Source organism: Branchiostoma floridae, chromosome 18 (assembly GCF_000003815.2).
Source record: "Branchiostoma floridae strain S238N-H82 chromosome 18, Bfl_VNyyK, whole genome shotgun sequence".
Lineage (NCBI taxonomy): Eukaryota > Metazoa > Chordata > Leptocardii > Amphioxiformes > Branchiostomatidae > Branchiostoma > Branchiostoma floridae.
In genome coordinates, this window is record NC_049996.1 from 7,034,927 (window position 1) to 7,055,152 (window position 20,226).

At 38.8% G+C, this 20,226-nt stretch overlaps 2 protein-coding genes across 5 annotated transcripts; one reads left to right on the forward strand and one right to left on the reverse strand.

The window, feature by feature from the left end:
• Positions 1 to 1,007: 1,007 nt before the first annotated feature.
• Positions 1,008 to 9,360, reverse strand: LOC118405815 (calmodulin-A-like). 4 transcript variants are annotated; one of them, XM_035805589.1, is made up of 5 exons: positions 9,209 to 9,360; positions 6,229 to 6,729; positions 4,550 to 4,689; positions 3,653 to 3,757; positions 1,008 to 1,535 (listed from the first exon to the last, which is right to left on the reverse strand). In XM_035805589.1, the coding sequence occupies exons 2-5, from the start codon at positions 6,319 to 6,321 to the stop codon at positions 1,409 to 1,411; spliced, it is 465 nt and encodes a 154-aa protein (XP_035661482.1). In that variant the 5' UTR covers positions 6,322 to 6,729; positions 9,209 to 9,360; the 3' UTR covers positions 1,008 to 1,408. The 4 variants fall into 4 exon arrangements, with proteins under 4 accessions (XP_035661482.1, XP_035661485.1, XP_035661484.1 ...); XM_035805592.1 differs by having other exon boundaries at positions 6,229 to 6,420; positions 9,209 to 9,354; XM_035805591.1 differs by having other exon boundaries at positions 6,229 to 6,414; positions 9,209 to 9,353.
• A 6,563-nt stretch (positions 9,361 to 15,923) lies between these two features.
• On the forward strand, positions 15,924 to 19,925 carry LOC118406136 (kelch-like protein 9). Its single transcript, XM_035806002.1, has 3 exons — positions 15,924 to 16,006; positions 16,433 to 17,326; positions 17,943 to 19,925. Exons 2-3 carry the CDS (start codon positions 16,438 to 16,440, stop codon positions 18,791 to 18,793), a joined length of 1,740 nt encoding a protein of 579 aa, XP_035661895.1. The 5' UTR covers positions 15,924 to 16,006; positions 16,433 to 16,437; the 3' UTR covers positions 18,794 to 19,925.
• The last annotated feature ends 301 nt before the right edge of the window (positions 19,926 to 20,226 follow it).

Below are 20,226 nucleotides of genomic sequence, written 5' to 3' on the forward strand. Positions count from 1 at the left end.
ATAGTACAATCATGTTTAATTTGAACAATTACCTACCATACGATAGTGGTATGTCAAAAATGATTATGGCTGCAGTAGAATTGTACCGGATTGTAACTGTTACAGCATCACTGTTCATCACTATCAAAACAAATCATTACGCTGTAACAATACACAATATCAGCAACAGCAGACGACATACAAATCCCCCAGACCATGCCGTTTGTTATTTACAACCTCCGCAACAACCTCTGTTAACGATAATCGATAATCTGACATACTTTGAAGCATGCCTTGGTACCGTTTATATATTCCATTTGGTAAAGAGGCATAAAATACGTACATACGGGTATGTACATCAACATTAGTGTTACAAAAGCAAGAGCGAGTAGTTGATTTTTTGTCGGAGAGTGTTGTACAAAACCGCACATTCCTCACTTAAAACGTACATACCGTACGTTATATAGCCCATAAATATGTGCAACAACGATTCTTCCAACCAACACAGCGTTACTCCTGCAAATCACTACGTACCGATCAAGTTATTGCAGTGATAATCGCTTAATACCTCAGCCATTTGATTCTTTACCCGACAGCCCAGGTAAAATGTATGTTATACATCGCGACACGGCACGATTCAGATTTGATATAAATATTATGTTCTTAAAATTGCCCATATTCTTTTCATTGGTGATAAAACAACGTTCCCCAAGCTTGAAGAAAAGTTGACACAAGGGCCGGGGGTAATAGCAAATTAACACATCGCACACTAAATAAGCCCAAAATAACACTGCCTCACATTACAACCAGATGATAATTGATATGCTTACATCACAATATTTTACAAGTTTTAACCAATGATATTTATATGCTTAAGAAATATCCTGTCATTTACACATCACCTTTATACTGCCTCAAAATATATCGGTGAGACATTTTAATCAATTAGAATATTTGTACCAATTCATTGTTAGTTCGTTCTCCTTTCTAAATTCTATTTTTCTCAAAACGGACTTTATTTTTCTTTGGACTTAAAATAAGTCTAATTATACAAATAGCTACAATTGATATTGTTACATCTTCTTGATCGAAAAGAATACCCCATGCGAATTTAATGTTAATTTAAAGTCTCTAGAGGAATTTACAATAATTGTCATTATATCCACAGCTACCGGTAACATTGTTACATCATATCAATCAATGAGAATATTTCCTTATGAATTTAGTGTTAATAATCATCATCATCGGTCGACGTGCTTACACACGACGTTTTTTACTTAAGGGGCGATATACCCTTAGCTAGCTGGTGTTTATTAATTCTAGTTTGCAATTTTTTTAGCTGAAGCTTAGAGACTCAAAGCATCTCTCCTCATATCCCATAGCTGTCAGTATAAATCAATAAAAAGCAGACATTGAATTATTTTCTCCTTCACGCGGCCAAAACGTTGATGAATTCCTCGTAGTTGATCATTCCATCTCCTGTGACGTCAACCATCTTCAGGATGTCGTCCACTTCCTGTACACTCATCCGGTACCCTAATGTCGTCATCACCTTCCTGCATGGGGAAGGGAGAAGAGAAATCTTAATAACCATAACTTCTTTTGGTGCTCTTATTGTGTTGTTCACCTCTGTTAAACGAGGGGTATTGCACGTGGTGACTGCTGAGTGTTTGTGACGAAGATATGTCTGCAAAATACATATAGAGCGTCCAGACGGATTGTCTTTATATTTAGTATACGGGTAAGAGCTTGAAATGCTTAGATTATGGGTCCCCTAGCAGCATATTATGGTACTGCATCGGTAACTTGTTTTAATATCTTGTGTTCTGGGGTTGCGTTTTCGGTGCTTGTTTTATTTTTTGCTACTGTAACAATAGGTACCTTTGAAGTAGAAAGCGTTAAGAGCATGGACTGTGAACTTGAGATATCTGCATTTTAGCATTCAATAAAGAATATACTATTAGATACTTGAATGTACTCTGATGAATTGTAGTTTCAATTGACTATCGGGATAGCCAAGTGTCAGAGCCATTGTGGTCATTCGGTCAGGCAGTTGATGGTCGGCAGTTATCAACATTGAAAGTGCGCCAGAGAACTACATTGTATTAATCATTACATCATGCCAAGAAAAACAATGTCGTGAGAAGTAGGGCTAAAAATGTAACCCATTCAATGTTGACAGTATGTATGTATGGCGTCTAGAATATATAGCAAACAGCATTTCACCATCCAGGCCAGACATAGCTCTATAAATGGCAGTATCCACTAGTCTACTAGGCAAGCAAAACGAACATCATGCCAAGAAAAACAGCATCGTCAACAGTAAGGCCATAAATTAGCTGCAACAATGTCAATATTTTAAACCAAGGATTCTTGAAATGGCACCAACAATCTGTGCATATAATTTACTAAGCATAAAAAGTGCCATGCCAAGAAAAACAAAAACTTGGACTGTAAAATCATGAATGTACCCTAAAAATGTTTGGAGTTTGGAAAATGTAACAATGGCTACAACATCTTGTGACGTATGATTATGAGTAACACTAACTTTTTCTAATACATGCATAGCAGACATTGAAATAGGCCAAGAAAAACAGCTATAGTATACAGTAAGGCCATGTATGTCACCCTGGCAACATTGATAATATGCAGAGCATTTAGAGAGTATATAAGGATGGTCAAAACATGTTGTTATTCGATCGTCCATAAATGACAACTTGATCATGCTTTGGCCCAAGCCCTGCCAAGGAAAACATGGCAGTGAGTAGTGTCATGTCAATGTCAATGTCAGTCGCAAACGACCTTATACTATTTCAGTTGTGCTGGCAAGATAACAAAGGCATAAACAAGTGATAGCCACCATTTTACACAGTAGTAGAACAACAAACAAGATTATATGATCGTGCCAAGGAAAATAGAATGGTAGGGCCGTGTATATCAACATTGAGTATAACATCAATGAGCCCTTGTATCATTTTTTTTATTATTATTACATGTATATGTGTTGCCTGTGGTTGCATGTGTTTACATTTTTCTTCAAAGTATTCATTATGGAAGTGGTTCTAGAAAGAGGCAAGGGGTATAGTAACGCCAAATCCACCATAATTTGTAACTACGTCGTACGAAAGCAAGCCACTTATAGTGGATCTTATGGTGCCAAGAAAAATATAGTATTGACCAACAAGGTCACTTTTGCTTTCAATACAACTTCCACAGTTTTTTGACCTTGCCTTCTCTTGGTGGTTCTGGCAAGAGATCATAAACATAATCGGAATACATGGAAGTGCCCTTAAAGCGCCGAAGAACGAAAACAATCACATCCATGCTCAGTTCGAGCAAAGAAAAATAGATACAACGTAGTGGACCATACTTGCCGCCTTTGAAACGTAATCAAATATCACATTGCACTAGCAGTGGTTTGGGCAAGAGAACAAGAAAACCTAAAAGTGTGACAACAATCAAGTACTAGGTGTATCTAAAGTTACACCGTTCTATGTGTTATCCATGCGGGGGGGGGGGGGGTCACTTACATACTAACAAATGGCTGTTTTCTCTACTAAGTTCCTATGACACTTGATTTTGTATCCATGACAACGTTGTTTCGTAAGCAATACTATATGTTTCTGCAGTGTACCATTGTTTTCAATCATGTACAGTGGAAACGAAGGCGTACCTAAATTCGGTTGCCCGTATGTACCCAGAACCTTCTCTGTCGAACATTTGGAACGCCACTCTCAGATCATCGGCGGCGTGCTCCTCTTCTGCTTGGTACATTAATCTGGGAAAGAAAAAATGTATAAAAACTATAAAGATCCCATCATTACGTGGAGACACGCTACGTGAGGATAAAAGCAACTGCAGTTCAAAGGGATCCAATTGATAGTTAAATTCCGGAAAATCTTTAATCTCGTAACTTTATAGCTAGAAGATATTTACAAATTAATTATCATTTGTAAATATAATGTCTAACAGGATGATGAAAATTTAGGTTATAATTCCGGAAATCCAGTTTTTAATTCTAAAAGCAAGATAACTTGGAGATGGATATGTCAATTGAAATTACATTTGTGTGATATATTGTCGGTCGCAATGAGATGTCTCCAGCTACAAAGCCAATTAATTCTGCCAAAACCCTCCAGAACTCTTGAACATGAGCCAGCATTTGTAGAAACTTTGTCAGAATTCTGGGAACCTGAGCCAGAATCCTGGGAAGGTGAGCCAGATTCTGGGAACCTGAGTCAAAATTCTGGGAACCTGAACAAGAATTCTGGGGAAGTGAGCCAGAATTCAGGGAACCTGAGCCTGAAGAGACATGATTATGCTGGAGCTTAACTAATTGATTTGCACAACATACTACCAGTCCCAAGCTGTATCTCAAATGTTAAGACTTTTTCTACAAACGAACGAACATCAAAAGCATAACCATCTTTTTGGCTGCAATCAGAGCTAAGCACATCATCCTTATTAACGTACGATTTGGACCAATTTAATGTATATTCTAAAGTTTTAACACCCATTTTCGATACATTGCAAAGATGATGGGTCGTCTATTGACAGACGGAGGTTGTACCTTCTGACGATGTTGCAGAAGTCGTCGAAGTGCACGAACCCCGACCCGTCGTCGATATCCCTGCGGATGGAGATGATCTGTTCTTCCGTCGGGTTCAGTCCCAGCATGCGCAGCGCGCGGAACAGGTCGTGAATGTCCATCTGGTAAAGGTTTACATAATGGTAGACTGTTTTTACATTCTAGAAAATCAAACGCAAGATTTGAACACACGAATGTGACAAATATCTTTAGATCATTGGTCTAGTGAAGGTTTACATAATGGCAGAATGTTATTACATTCTAGGAAATCAAACGCAAGATTTGAACACACGAATGTGACAAAATGTAGATTATTGGTCTAGTAAAGGTTTATATGATGGCAGACTGTTATTACATTCTAGAAAATCAAACGCAAGATTTGAACACACGAATGTGACAAATAAATGTAGATTATTGGTCTAGTAAAGGTTTATATGATGGCAGACTGTTATTACATTCTAGGAAATCAAACGTAAGATTTGAACACACGAATGTGACAAATAAATGTAGATTATTGGTCTAGTAAAGGTTTATATAATGGCAGAATGTTATTACATTCTAGAAAATCAAACGCAAGATTTGAACACACGAATGTGACAAATAAATGTAGATTATTGGTCTAGTAAAGGTTTATATGATGGCAGACTGTTATTACATTCTAGAAAATCAAACGCAAGATTTGAACACACGAATGTGACAAATAAATGTAGATTATTGGTCTAGTAAAGGTTTATATGATGGCAGACTGTTATTACATTCTAGGAAATCAAACGTAAGATTTGGACACACGAATGTGACAAATAAATGTAGATTATTGGTCTAGTAAAGGTTTATATGATGGCAGACTGTTATTACATTCTAGAAAATCAAACGCAAGATTTGAACACACGAATGTGACAAATAAATGTAGATTATTGGTCTAGTAAAGGTTTATATGATGGCAGACTGTTATTACATTCTAGGAAATCAAACGTAAGATTTGAACACACGAATGTGACAAATATCTTTAGATCATTGGTCTAGTGAAGGTTTACATGATTGCATACTGTTATTACATTCTAGGAAATCAAACTTAAGATTTGAATAAACGAATGTGACAAATAGCGTCAGATTATTGCTCTTGTATGCATGCCAAAATTGTCATCAACGAAGATGTCATGACCGTCTATGGCCAACCCCTTTCAATACGGGAGAGACCGATGATGATGCTGATATAAAACGTTATTCTGCAACTATTGTACAAGGTACAAAGCATGGCATTTACTGATACATAACTACAACTCCATAGGGCTAATCTACTTAATACAAGACAGTAAACTATGCATATTACGGGATGAGAATGGTCTTTTACGTAAATAATGGATTTCTAGCGTCTAGACCTTCTTCAATATATTTTCCTATGTATACCATGCAAGGGGTTGTCACATGTCATAAGTGTATTTGAATCTACTGCTTAATTCCATTCAGTTAAATCCAGGTATGTAGGATGACAGTCTTGTGTACAGTGAATTACGTATGATATGAATGAACTTTTGAAAAGGCTGCCTAACAATTATACTACAGAATAGGGACACAGCTTGCTACATTATATGGCTATGTAAAAAAAAAGCTTAAGAGCCAAACCTGCTTACAAGAAGCTCTCCATACTTTCAGTGTCTTACCTTTCCCGTTTTCTTCTTGTCGTATTTTATGAAGGCTTCTTGAAGAGTGGCGGACAAGGAGTCTTGCCTGTTGTACGTTGGTCTCCTGGACATCTTGAACTCTTCTCAATATTCTTTCAACAGACAAACGGATGATTTCTTTGTAGTTCTGGTTCCTTTCTCTTGAGTGATCAACCCAGCTGGTCACTTAAGCTTGTACGTGCACATACACAGCAGACAGGCAGACGAGATTGTGTATAACGTTAATACTGGTTCAGGTCCTTCCGTGACAGTCCATGGATAAAGTCCCCTTTATCCCACACCGTTCGTCGTATCATTACAAAAACATCAATACCGCCGTGAATACCACCATCATGGTGAACAGGGCCAGGAAGCCCGTCTTTTGTAGATAGTAAAGCTTAGGCATGTCGACTTAACGTTCGCTTCTGATGGATATATCCGGAAACACCGCGGCTCTGCGTTCACCCCAATCCTCTCAGTCACTCGCGTCTTTTCGCTTACCTGGAATGGATGACAGCATGACAGCATTGACAACATAAAATGAATGACAGCATAAACTGGATGACAGCATAGCAGCATAAAATGGATGGCAACACGACAGCATAGAATAAATCAGAGCACAGCAGCATAGATTGAATCATAGCACAAGATGTGACAGCACGACAGTTTAAAGTGAATGACGGAATGTCAGCATGAATGAATTTCATCCCGACAGCATAAAATAGTTGACAGCGCGACAGCATAAAATGTATGACACCTCGACAGTGTAGAATAAATCCCAGCATTAGGTTTTCATCACAATCGCAAATCTAATCATAGTATTTGGTTGAAAACCTGCTGTAGGAAAAACTAGCCATGAATAGAAATGGTTACTAAGATAAGCTTTAAAGCTCTGCATACGTATTAGTACTCCAGTCCAGTAGCTAATCAGTAGTTTACAACTGACAAGTGTTCTTGCATCTTGAGAAGGTGGTGATGGACAAAAGTATAGCTACTTTCAGTACTGTCTGACCACACTGTTCGAGAGCCTTTTCCTGGTGCGTGATTGAATGTCCTGTCATTTCTTGAGGCAGGTTAAGTGAGAGCATGTTTGAGCTAATTTGACTGGTGTGAATTGTTTGTCTATTGCAATTATAAACTGCTTAGAAGCACTTTCAATGATGTCTACAGGCGCTTCAGTCACTGACGAAAGGTCTGCAACGTCTGCCCGTTTCCAAAATCTATGCATTTGCTAGGTGTGACAGTGAGACAGCATACAACGAATCCTAGCAGGACAGCATGAAATGAATACCAGCTGTGACAGCATGAGTGACAGTACTATGTATAGCAGCACGACAGCATACAATTAATGACAGCATGGCAATTGAGAATTGAACTCTTGACCTTCCGTCCAAGATCAGGGTCACTTGCTATCTAATTACTAGCTTTCACCTAAATCCTGCATGTGATATAGACCACCAAGCACGCTGTGGACAATCGATCGATTTCGCCTTGTAATCTCTCTTTAATGACCATTTCAAAGGAGATGATTTAACTTAGAATTACCGTCTTTAAGCAACGTTTTCTCTATAGTCCTCTAGTGAATTGCTTATTGGCTCAAAATCTAATAAACTACACGTATACATATAGAATTGTCGATGCATTTTCTCAATCGTATTTTTAATAGAATCATTCTGATAGAAGTAGATTTATATTCATATACCATAATCTTTGCTATATAAGTTGAATGTACAAATAAACAAAATTTTGAATAAACTAGAAACATTCTTTAAGTCCAAGAATATACAAGACAGATCTAAATTCTATCCATCGTACGCTTTTTGACATTGGAATGTTGGCGTTATTTCGAATTCCCGGAAGTAAGAATGATTGACATGCCACATTTGGAAGATGATAAGCCAATCTACAACTGATGCGACCCAACGGCTAGCGAACAAAGGGCCCAGAGCAAGGCTCAATTTTCAAGTCTAGCGACTAAACGATCGTTTTGACACGTGCCCTGACCCTGCCTGGAGCAGTCTGAATGCCGATCTCTAGTTTCTAATCCCCGAACTCCGGCTATGACGTAGTGTGGATTAAATAACGGCCTAAACAACATCTGGGTGTATCATAACTCCTTATACAGAGAATACATACTACATATACTTGGCCTGACATAAAATAAACTTGAAAAGGTATAACATTATCAAGTTAACATGGTCTTTGCCTACCGTACTGTTTCAGAAGAAGAAACCAAACCCAAGTTAGAATTTATAGTCAGCATTAAGACAAGATTACTCACAAGCTACATCGTATTCTGCATTATTGTTTATCCGTCTTTTTCCTGTTTCTTGTAATTGGCCTGGTAAGATATTGCTTTACGAATATATGTAACGATTGTAACTTGTAATGTGGTGGCAATAATAGATGCAGTTGGCCAACCATACCTTTCACACTAGCTTTAAAATGCAGCCTTGCATTGCTGTAAACCTAACTGCCTCTCAGAACAACCTGGTATTAGTCTAGTACCAATATGGCAGTGTTTAAAATGACTGGCTTACTTGCAGCTAAAAGCTTCTAAAGCCCCCAAGAATACATTTCCGGACGTTGCACCACATTCCCATGCAAATTTAAAACAAAGTCTAGCATCGGTTTTGCACTCAGTAATGAAGATACCATGCCTAAATTCGCAAAAGCAACTCGTCGTCAAAGACATTTGATCCAAATCGTAGTCCTTACTGACATTGGCGAATGGAACATAGACTATACTCACCAATGCTACTGCATAGTATATCTAAAGGCAATGTTGCGATGGAGAATATCTTGTTGAAGCAATATGTACACGAAGAGAACAGCAAATACAACGCAGGCAAATGAACCTCATTTAGAAGCCTATCTCTCTACTAAGCCATTCTTGCTGTGACACGAATGATAAAACCCACCGCCTGTAGCTATTAGACGTCACCTAACTACACACAATTCGTAGGAAAGTATTTCTCACCACATTGAAACAGCGTTCGCCCCACCAAAATCAATCAGCTGAAAATTCCACCCAGATCTTCAACCACATTTCATCCTCCGCCTCCCTTGGTCTCTCACCCGTCTGCTATGAACTCTCTCTACGTTAGGCTGGCTCTAAATATACCCGACAATGACCTCGCCCTGTGTGGAGACCTGACCGGGCTGTCAACGGAAGTAACATAAGCCGGGGCTGACGTGATACGGACAACGTAAGGACCTACTGGTGTTTTCTAATGATGTCACTCATGGTCGAAGACCAATAGGAAGGGTACTGAAGGTGCTATTTTTATTTTAAAAAGAAGAAACACATAATTGAACAAAAAGTGGGACTCTTTGTCTCCCTGAAGATAAACATAATTCATCTATATAGCCAACACTAGTATTCGAGTAGTCTCTTTTTGAAATTATATAACTGTTCATTGCCACATGTTCGTCTCATATGTTTCTACCATGGACCATGTACTTGCAATTGCATGTAGCTTCCTGTCTGTAATAAGTGTAATTTCACATCTGATAGTTTAGATTCTATCAACTGCTAATGGATGACTTAGGCTATGGACTTTTTACTCTTGTGATAAAGAAATAAAGTTCAAGGCTGAGTTTTTAGTCTTATCTTAATGGCGTTTGCAATAGAACGATATCCGACTATTCGTCTTCGGTACATGAAAAAGCTCTTCATATACAAAAGAGATGCTTTTGGCAACAAATCTCAAGCTTTAACTTTGCCTGCGGAATAGGTACCGTACAAAATCTTTTCACTTTGTATGATCCAACATATAAATCATGTGATAACATAAACTAGAAAGCTACTATATCTTCCGTGAAACGCATTCATGAGCAACAAAAGTTCTAAAGCATTTAGAACAAGGATATCCGCGATGTTTTCGGCTCGCTCCCGTTGCAATGGAAAAGTGTATGGAGAACTTTATTCTGGTATAACAAGTTTTTGGATACCCTAATTTCGATTATTTTTTAGGTTAAACCTCGAACGATTGGGTCCCACTTTAGGTCAACGTCATGGATAAACCCTATAGCTAGTCTGAATATAAAGCTACTACATTTCTTTAGAATCAGGTTTATGTGAAGGTACATGTACTATCTTAAGGAACAAAAAGTGGTCGCAAGAATAAAAAGTGACTCATATTTCAACTACGTATACATGACCATTTGTATATTTCCAACAATTTTCATGATTACGTATTCGTGTATCTATAGTGAGTTGATGATTGAAATCCTTGAACCAGGGCAGGACACCTGCTATAAATAATTCACACTCATCCCCTCATGACGCTCAACACACACGCTCAAGAACCACAATGATAACATCATAGTGTTTTTTATTTACACGGGGTTTCGTGTGGTCATGACGTGTCCGTTGGGGCGTATGTATGACGTAAGCACTACGGTGCTGACGTCATCAGATGAGACCATAACCCTTAGTGAATGAGAAACATTGTAGCTATGTCATCAACGTTCTCATATAAGATACATCTTACAAAGTGTCTACTAGGTATTAAAAATCAAAAGTATCAGATACTGAGATAGAAGTTAAGTTTATATGTGGAAGTACGTTAATCGAGTAACTTAAGCATTGGGATAAGAGTACATAGCTTTAATTTTAGTCTTATAGTCCAGACTCCCTTAAGCAAACACAGATTTATCCGTTTTGATCGAAAAGCGACAGGCTTCTGTCAAAGCAAGCTTAACTGACGAGACACGGTATTATGTGGACTTACAATGTTAATCCTTTCAGTCGCCTCGACCCATACCCTTCGTGTCCGTATGTAACACGAACCACCATCTTGTCACTACGAATTACCATTGAGAAACATCATCGAGTAATTGATGCTGCAGCTGATTGACAGAAATATGTCGATGTTTTTTTCTTCATTACGCTAGACAAGATGGTCAAGCTCTGAAGATATGACAAGAATTGTGATCACCAAATAAAGATGCACAGTGGGTCATGTGCGTGTGGGTTTTTGTCAAGCTTGGGTCCCCTGATTGAGGGTTTAATCGCTGGATGGCTGTACTAAAACGCATTTTATAGCAAATCAATGGTAACGCTAAGGTTAGAAGAGCCTTTCAGATGCCCTTCGATTCACTGGGCAAAATTCGTTTAAAGCCTTAAGCTTGAGCAGGGGCAGGGAAGACTTCAAAATGCCTTCTCATCGGACTCCCTTAAGCCCCGGTCACAAAGCGCGTACGATTTCTTGCGATGGTATATTCCGCATATCGTACGATGAGCGCAGTAAATCGCAGCAAAATCGTAAGCAAAATCAGCCATCGCAACGCATCGGATGGTGTTCAAAATTTTTCCAGCGTCGTACGATTTTTCACTTGTGTCTTTTTTGAATAGCCGCCTGGCCGCTTTTGTGCTTCTTTATCCAACAAAATGTGGACTTAGCTGTTGAATACCTTCCTATGATATATTTAACTGTAAAAATAAATTAAAAGAGACCATGACAACAAGAGTATTACAAGCAAAAGTTCAAATCAAGCGTGAGTACTGGTATGGTTATCTCGGCCTGCTTGCCGGCTATACGTGTCAGGCTCTTTCGAAGGTCGTATCATGCTATGCTATCAACAAAAAGATGCCATCATACAAAAATCATATCATAAGCATTATATCATATCTATTTCCGACTCATAGAGCCTGCCTTTATGTTCGAGTTGTCCCAATGGTTATTACGATTATGGTAAACTGACCCAAGACCGACGAGAGCTTAGATTTGATCTAATTATAAACTCACGTGCATGAAGCGATCAAACAATTGTCTGCATCACCTGTGCGGGGCGCGCTGTTCTCTGGTTGCGACTGTGGCAGTTGCGACTGATATATTTTCCCTTTTCGTCAATATCCACAATATCAGGGAAAACTGAAACCATCACAACATGCTAACAATTCATAAATCTATAACCTCATCAGTAGACAAAAATTGCAATAATGAAGTCTGCTATGGGGGCAAATAAAATCTTACGACGATAGCGAAATTTTGAACATGTTCAAAATCCATTTCAGCTCTATTTTTCGCCATACGACGCTCCCCGATTTACTATGATTCACTGCGATTGACGCAGGCACGCTCTTATGACCTCATCGTACGATGCACTACGCGCTTTGTGACCACGGCTATATATACTTAAACCATTGCTTCCGATTCTCCCCCGACTTACGACGCACTGCGCTTATTCTGCGCATCGGAAGGAATCGCAAGGAATCGTACGCGCTTTGTGACCGGGGCTTTATCTACATACCAAAAAGTAGCAACTACGAAAAGAGCAATACAATGATTGAACGTATCTAAATTGCTATTTATCATTGATTTCCAAAGAAAAACTCAATCGGTAGACCTTATCAATAATGCTAAACGATAAGCCAGAAATCCACTGTATTGCACGTTTTCCCCAACACCCTTGACATTATAGTCATCGAATGACATAGGAAGAACAATAGGAAGCTCCATTTGTCTCAGCAGACAATACATTGGAATTTGTATGCAGTACAATGGAATAGATCTAGATAAGATGAGACAATGAAATGGCATCATCACTCTCTCTATGCCGTTACTGACTTAGCACAATGACATGATGGTTACAGGGCGTGCAACAAAGTCTCTAACAGACTTCTCCTATTGTTAAGAGAACAGTTTAATTTTCCAAAAGGACAAGACTGAAGGGGCTTGCCCAACAATCACTGACATGTGAACTCGTATGACAGCCAAATCCTTTACCTTATTATTCTATTTGGCAAATTTCTAGTGGATTTGTTTTTAGGTCCTTAACACATGTACGTACGTGCCTACATTTTTGTATGTCTAAAAACTTAGCTCTTACGTGTAAACTGCTATATTGTAACCAGCATGCGTAGGTCTCGATACAGCCGGTTTTAGATGGGCTTTTACCTTAATCAGCCAATTTGAGACATCAGAGAACTGTGGCCTTGGAAGTGACATCTGTATGTACAACAGATGGGCAGTACATGTACAGCGAGTGTCCAACTCCAATTGTAAATGCATTTAAATTCGCAGAGATTTAATTTTGCGGTAGCGGGAAATGGACTTTTCGCGGTGGTTTTAATTTCGCGGTAGCACCATTCACTGTAGTCTCTTACTGTTATGAAAAAAAAATGTTCGCGGTGGTTTTAAATTCGCGGTGAAGCGGCCGCCGCGAAAACCGCGAACATTTAACCACCGCGAAAGTTTCTGCATTTACAATACTTTTAGTAGTAGTAGTAGAGCTTCATGCAGGTTTGTCATGAGTATCTGAAAGCCGGTGGCAGCAAAAAACATTAGGAAAGGATGTCACAATCTTAAAATGTTGTAATACTGAGTTTCCTGGTTCGACATCGTCAATGATTTACATATCACATAGCAAATTCATGGAATATAGAAATGGTTGGCTTCACTTGGTCCTATTTTTGCATATATCACCATCTGCTGAATCAATGGGCTTAGTCTTAAAATCTTTTTAAAACAGTTGCTGACTTAAGACTTGAAAATTACTAAACGTCTCGTGGTGCTACTACTTTCTTCTTTCTAGGAGATCATCGCTTTTGATAAATAAGTCATACTGAAGATCTGATGATGGATCTGTCGAACTGAACAAAGAAGGGAACAATGTTTACTGCTCATTCATACATTGACTGTTCAAAGCCCTATACTATTAATAGTGTGTGACATACTGAAGAGCTGATTTAGACGTTAGGTCGAAAAGTTCATGTCCTTTTTCAGTGCACGTGGTCACTACAAAAGGTCAAGGTTTTGCAAAGCGATCGGTCTGGCCATGGTATACGGAAGCACAACATTTTATCCCTACTGAGGTCTAACATCTCAACAGGCGATACGTGTGGCACAAGACGGTCTACTCACCTCCCACAACGCACCCGTCAGCGGAAGTAAGGTAAAGTACGTAATAACATCGAAGTGAACGCACCTAGGGGCGCACAACTTCCACAATTCGTCGTCACATCTTGAAAGAGCTTGCTGATCCGTAGCTATGCTAAAAGGGTTTGGTGAAAAATTACCTTGCTTAAAAGCCCTTTTCCCGCTCGTACATAAAAGGGTCGACTAGAGAAGCACATTCTTTGATAGCCCGAAGAAGGCTTTGAAGAATTGAAAACTACAGACTGATAGCTCTTATACATACCAATTCAGAGAAAAGTCTGTACTCATTACACTTTGTTCATGTAACTTCATCAAAAATCTATGTACTTCATTGCTCCTGTCGTCATATCATGATTTTAAATACTAAGGAAAAGTAATATCCTTAACGTCATATAATTTATAACTCCCGTAAGATTACAAGGCTGGCACAAATAACCTTTGTTAGATCAAGGACGTTATAATCTCTCTCTCTCTCTCTCTCTTTCTATATATATATATATATAACGTTAACGTGGTTATTTATAATATAACCACGGCTAGATTAAGTGTATTTTCCAGATTAAGGCCAAGTGATGTAAAAATGTATGTCATAAAGAAGCTTCCTTAGTCTGGAAAATACTCTCACGTCATTCATCTCACATCCTGAGCTTTGCGGCATCAGTCTCTGGTGACATAAAAAACCGTGATATTTGAGACCATTTAGACATCACAAAATGTCGCTGTCTGGAGCAGGTTTATCGTCTGTATCCAAATGGCAGCAATAATGGCACGTAAGGCAGCGGATGCAAGGAATGCCTCTCAGTAGAAGTCATATTGGTTTACTGATGCATTACATTCTTCAAATGTTGCTTTAAACCAACCGTCATTTTTCCGAGAGCACATACAAGCCTTGAACTTCATGATTCGTGCCCATTGTCTTTTACGTGTATAGAAACACGGTTTGTTTGCTGAAAATAACGTTACATCTTTTCTATACAGTTTTCTATTATTAATCATGTAAGCGATGTACCTATCAACTCAGGAATAAAAGCTTACCAAATTTGCCACCGCACCGTAACAGAAGGGCAAACAACAACAGTGATAATAGCTTATCAGGTCTTACATTGTATGTTGGGGAATAAGGGTGAAAATGACCCCATTTGTAGACTCGGGAACCTGGTGCTTGATGACGTCGTTCTCTTGAAACATCCTTTGTCATCCTGTAAAAAAAGCATACATGGAACAACACGCACTAGGATCCCCACCACCCCCACCCCCCTCACACATTTTCCCTCAGTCTTCAACGTTTGCGACTGCTCAGACTATGTTAACCATATGTTATCAACCTATTATCAAGGAAAGAACAAATTGCAACGTTGCTTATCAGTTGAACGCCCTTATAAGGGCCAGTTTGAGCAATTTTTCTCTCCATTTTTCTTCCAACTCGGTTGGTAGACTTCAACAAGTGCAAGAGCCCCACAATGCACCACGCGGGATGACCCGCCCAGGGCATTGTGGGACAAAAATATCCATTTCCGGTTCCGGTCCTGATCTCACTAGTACCAGCTGATCGACGGTGTGTAGCGAAGTTTAGCTGGGGTTTTGCAACTTTTGAAAGCTACCTTCATGGAGCAAGTTCTTATTTAGTGTACTCCAGGCAATGTTCTGTCCTTCTGGGTTGCGCTTTTGAGTGATTTCTCGTTAAATTTCACGAAAATACCTCCGCGGAAGAGCAGACGACAAAAGTGGGGAGGGGGGCGTGTTCGAAGGAAGTGCGTTCGAACGCGTTCTCGAATTTTGCCGTTATCCGTCGAATGTGGTTGAGTATTTTGAATAGTAAGGAATTTAGAAGGATCAGTAGCTTCATCCTCACCATCGCGCATATTTCTAGGCGTTTTGGCGGCTTCAAAATGGTTTGTATTCCCTTTGGACTTTATTACGTCGTCTGCAATTTTGTTTATTTTTGGCCCATAAACACGCGAGGCATACTAGCAGTTATTACTATTCATGTAACTTATGATAACATATGTGATTGACATCTTCTTAGCACCCTAAACTCAATATGGCACAAGTGTCGTGATATAACATGACTGAATATTACTGATTTCGGTCTAGGCATAGACCCTAGAGATATACTTATTTGTAAATACTTTGGGCATTTGTTTCATCCCAACATGAATAGTACAATGTATGATATTGTTTTAACGTTATTAAATGTTTCTAGTTCAATATAGTACAAAATTAACCTTTCTAACAGTTCACTCCAATATCAAATTAGATTAATACTTTGATTGAAATGGTTTAAATCTTAATACTTTACTCTCTTTTTTTCCCTTCAGGCATTATGGCAGCCAAGGAGAGCTCCGAGACCTTTAGTGGTCCACTACAGAAGCAAAGGAAAGTCAAGTTCCTCCAAACCATGCAGCCTGTCCTATCCAGACTGTACCAGGAGGATAGTCTCACTGATGTGGAGGTTAGAGTAGGGGCAGATACAGTACAGGCACACAGTGTGGTCTTAGCTGCCATCAGCAATGTTTTCTACAACAAACTATCAGCAAAATCCAAGACTGGAGGGAGGGTGACATCACTTGATGTCACAGACCGTGTGTCAAAAAAGGAACTAGATGCCTTTCTGGATTATGCGTATGATACTGAGCGCAGTGGACACACTACTGCTAATATTGAGAACATCTGCAAGAAACTCAATGCCAAGTTTGACCCGGAGGAAGTCCCATCATCTAAGATGCTGCAGGAAGTCTTGTATCCAAACTTCTACATCTTCCAGACGTTTCAGAGGTTCTGCGATGTAGCGGTTTGCGTAGAAGGAAAGACGTTTTTCTCGCACCGAGCAGTACTCGCATGTTCTTGCCCATACTTTTATTCCTTCTTCACTTGTGGACTGCAGGATAGTCGAGATGACATGATCACACTTCAAGGAATTTCTTCGGAAAGTTTTGCAAAAATTCTGCACTTTATTTACACCACAGAACTTGAGCTGTGTCTCGAGACTGTACAAGATGTTATGGTGACTGCCAACTTTCTCCAGGTGCCAGAAGTCTTAGATATGTGTGCTGAGTTCCTGTATTGTGAAGTGAACTTGGAGAACTGTGGAGAAATCTTGGGGCTTTGCGAAGACTTTAATCTTGCTGACTTGAGACTGAAGATACTAGAGTTTGTGAGAGACTGTAGAGTTGAAGATGTGGAGAATTTGGGACTGTCTTCTCAAGATTTAGGTAGGTAGGTATTTACTGATATTCTGAAATACTTGAACAGTTTGCATTTGACATTACTAGTAACAGTTTAAAGTCCTGGGAGTTGATTATGTTGATATGATTTTTTTTTAAACTAGAAAAAGATATTCAAGATATTGTGCTACTTCTTGTTGTGCAAAAAAACTATATTGCTTGTAGACTCTTGACATTTAATTGATGAATGTATACTTTGAGAAAGTCATGCTTTGAATGATTTACTGTTCAATGTTATATGTATTGTTGTCTTTTCTTGTGAGAAAATGTAAAGAATTGAACAAGTGACTACCTCACCATAAGGACCACTTACATGTAGCCAAAGTAAACACCCTTTTGTCCTGTATATGACTTTTTTTTTTCCAATGGACACAAGAATTTGAATCCTGTCTATAGTGACCACCGTTCATATAGACCAGATTTATTGATCTCCTGAGTGGTCTTTGGTAGTTTTTGTATAGTATATAGTTTTCTTTGTAGTATATTGTTTTCTTTGGGGCAAGGACGTGCATATTATTATGCATTTCAAGTACTATTGGCCCAAAAACTGTATCATTGTACAACAGGTTTAGTTTAATCCCTTCATTTTACATCTCCCAAACAGCACTACTGAAGACCCTCCCTAAGAGAAGACTGGTTGCTGCTGCCTATGATTTCTACCTGTACACCGAGGGAACCAGGACATGGACCATGATCACATCCCTACCTGAAGGACCAAGAAGCCAGGAGGCCTTCACGTCTGCCAGTCTTGGTAACTGTGTGTATGTGGTAGGAGGCAAACAGTACCAACCTTACACCGTAGGTCCTGCCTTGTCTAAAGCACAGGTGTACAATCTTAAGACAAACACCTGGCGAGACATCGCATCCTTACATCAGGAGAGGAAATACCACTACATGGTTGGTTTGAATGGATGGGTGTATGCTATGGGAGGGATGGACTCGAAATCACAATGTCTCCACTCTGTTGAGAGATACAACCCTACAGGAGACTACTGGGAGTTTGTAGACTACTTACCGTTGGATTTCACCATGTGCTCTGTTACTACATGCATGGGATATGTATTTGTGATGGGAGCGACTACAGAAAATCAACACAAACTGTTATACTACGATCCTGAATGCGATACATGGATAGATTTTGGGTTGAAGATACCGGAATGTTTTGAGATTCCGGTTACAATCGTAGGTTATAGAGAGCGGTTGTACTTTTTTGTCGGATATGGGGCGGACATGATGATGTTGAATATACGGACTGGCCGGTGGACTCATATCAGTACCTGCACGCCGTGTGTGTGTATAGCGGGTGGTACGAGATATGGTGTCCATGGTAACGTACTGTTCCATATCGATAGGAGTATGACGTTAGGTTATGACGTGGAAGAAGAAAGGTGGAATAGGTTTGGGAAGTTCCCCAAAGTTGGGACATTCCAACTACATTCAGTTTTGAAGGGGTGATATGTTAGTGTTCCTTATTGAAGAAAGTCAAGATTATGCTGCATAGTTTAAATGGAAATTTGATATCGAATGCTGAGTTAAAAAGTGATTATTTGTGAAGAGTTACAAGGGACAGAAGTTGCAAATGCACCAGAAAGAATAATACATGATGAAATGGAAAAATGATATATTAAAACTGCCAATGCAACATAGTATACAAAATCAAATTTATTTACAATATCATTACTTTCTACTTAAGATAATGCATTGTTTGTGGCAGTGTTTTGGCTATTGTTTCTAAACCTGTGCTTTGGTGTAAGAAGTTTTGCATCTTTTGTCAGCTTAAAAGCTGTTATATAGTGATATGGATATCGATGAACTGTGAATGTTGAGATAAAGGTACCTAAAGTGTATATATTAGAATTGCTCTTTGCATAGTCATGCTAGTTTGGAAAGATGTTATCAAATATGATAAACAGGCTGGAGACAGACATAATAAGTCAGGAGGATATGAAGAAAAATTTAACTTGGCCCAAATAACTCGACCAAGTACATTTATTGCCTAAACCATAACATTCTTCTTTTTAACATTAATTATTTGCAAGCATAAACTCATACTTTTTCTGTTTCTTTTCTATCAATGTCCAAAATCTAATAAGAAGACTATCTGCAGTGATATGAAATCGTAAAGAAGTAAATGGATCAAATGAATTATTTCCAAAAGTTACATTTTCATCGCAAACTTAAAGGAATACTCTGAACTGAAGTAAACCTTCCTGTGTTTGTCAGAATTGTAATCCTTGGAAGATAAAAGTGCCTGAATATTATGTCTTTTTAATGTGCAGAAATGGTGTAATTATAAGATACACTCCTGTAACAATCTTCTTATCTGCATCACCATGCTTACATACCTGTAAACTAAGAGTACTCGTACTAGTAACTATATGAGTATTCGTACTAGTATGCCAAATTGTTTGTTTGACTAAAGTGATGCCATAACTGTATAGAATATGTATCTTCCCTCCTCTAAAAAAATAATTTTTTTACATACATTGTACAATGTACAAAGTAAGCGTCTTTTCAAGAAGTGGTGTTTGGACCACTATCTATCCTCTAGCATTTCCTGCTCGTCTATTTCAGAATGTACAAATTTTGTATAGTATATTACACACAGATCCTTTTACCTGCTTTCTTGATTATGCTGGACTCAAAGTTCATGCAGAGCTTTCTTTCAACCTATGATGGTTTCTTTTTCTGTGGTTATTGACATGGTCAGAAGGTGTGGGATACACTAGGCTGTTGACATTAGCTCAGTCTTCTCTGCAACCTACTTATACTGGTCAGTACCAGTATATGAAAGAGTTGTTAAACTCAGTTATCATGTCCCCCCCCTCCTTGAAATTATAGTATGTACATTGTATGAACAAAGAGTCTTTTCATGTGTGGTGTTAAGA